Below are 1,046 nucleotides of genomic sequence, written 5' to 3'. Positions count from 1 at the left end.
AGGCACCTGAGCTAAATATCAAATGTTATAGTAAAGACTCTGAATACCTATGCTATGCGCTATCTCAGTTTTTTTCCATTGCAATAAGATTTTTAATTATGGGATATTGAGTTAGATTGATGAGGGATTTTTTTTTTCTTCTTTAGTATAAGGCTACAACATAATTGGACATCAGGGTTTGGTTTCTGTTCTGACATGCAGCATGCATTCTGGGACCTCATACACACAGGCATGTGTCTTTCTAAACTATGGCCAATCAATTCAATTTGCCACAAGTTATAGACATATCAAGGATAATAAGCAAAGAGGACATACCAGACCATAATTTGGTCTCAACAATATTCTAAGAGATTAAATTTTTGATTTTTAATAAATTTGCAAAAATTTCTGAAAACGTTTAAACTTAAAACTACATCTACAAAAGTGAAGGGGTCTGAATCCTTTCTGGAGTCAGTATCTTCTGATTAAATTGTTGGGATAAAGGGTCAAGCCCTTGGAGAAATTTAAGTATGTAACAAGGAACTCCACAGTAAATTGAGTAGTTGAGTCAGACTCAGCCACATGTTTGAGCCTCAGTCAGACCCAAACTTGGGAGTTTTTTGAAGAGTGAGAAGTCTGTTGTGCACCAAAATTGGGGACGAGAGGACATAAGGATGGTCAGCGTAGTTATTCGTTTATGGTGTTTGTTAGCTTGTAACTGGCAGTGACTGACACATGTTAGAGGCTGTGCTAATGCAAACTATTGCTCTCTTGCTGTACTAACATGGTTATGGTAACCAGTGAAAGAGCAAAGAGTATCAAGACGGTTAACATTTGAGGAAACATTGAGAGACTCAGCCACACATTTGAACCTCAGTCAGACCCAGACTCAGATGAGGAGTCTATTATGAACAAATCACCATAATATCATGATGACATAATGTTGCGTTACAAACAATGACAATGAATGAGTCCCCCAAGAATAAATCTGTGGCTATATAAAACTGCAACCAAGGAAGAAATCTTCTTTGCTGGATATCAACTGCCAACAAAGACGTAAGAAAGAA

General features: G+C 37.1%; 1 protein-coding gene across 1 annotated transcript in view; it reads left to right on the top strand.

The window, feature by feature from the left end:
* LOC111652523 (olfactory receptor 52P1-like) overlaps positions 1–1,046 on the top strand; it is a 3,461-nt gene that overhangs the window by 1,108 nt on the left and 1,307 nt on the right. Inside the window, exon 2 of the mRNA XM_023402806.2 lies at positions 176–225. Within this exon, the coding sequence (XP_023258574.2) occupies positions 176–225 (50 nt within the window). The remainder of the gene's footprint in view (positions 1–175; positions 226–1,046) is intronic.

This window comes from Seriola lalandi, unplaced genomic scaffold, assembly GCF_002814215.2.
Source record: "Seriola lalandi dorsalis isolate HSWRI2012SDOR001 ecotype SW California unplaced genomic scaffold, Sedor1 jcf7180002054014, whole genome shotgun sequence".
Lineage (NCBI taxonomy): Eukaryota > Metazoa > Chordata > Actinopteri > Carangiformes > Carangidae > Seriola > Seriola lalandi.
The sequence above is the reverse complement of the archived record's forward strand: the minus strand, read 5'-3'. Positions and strand labels throughout refer to the sequence as shown.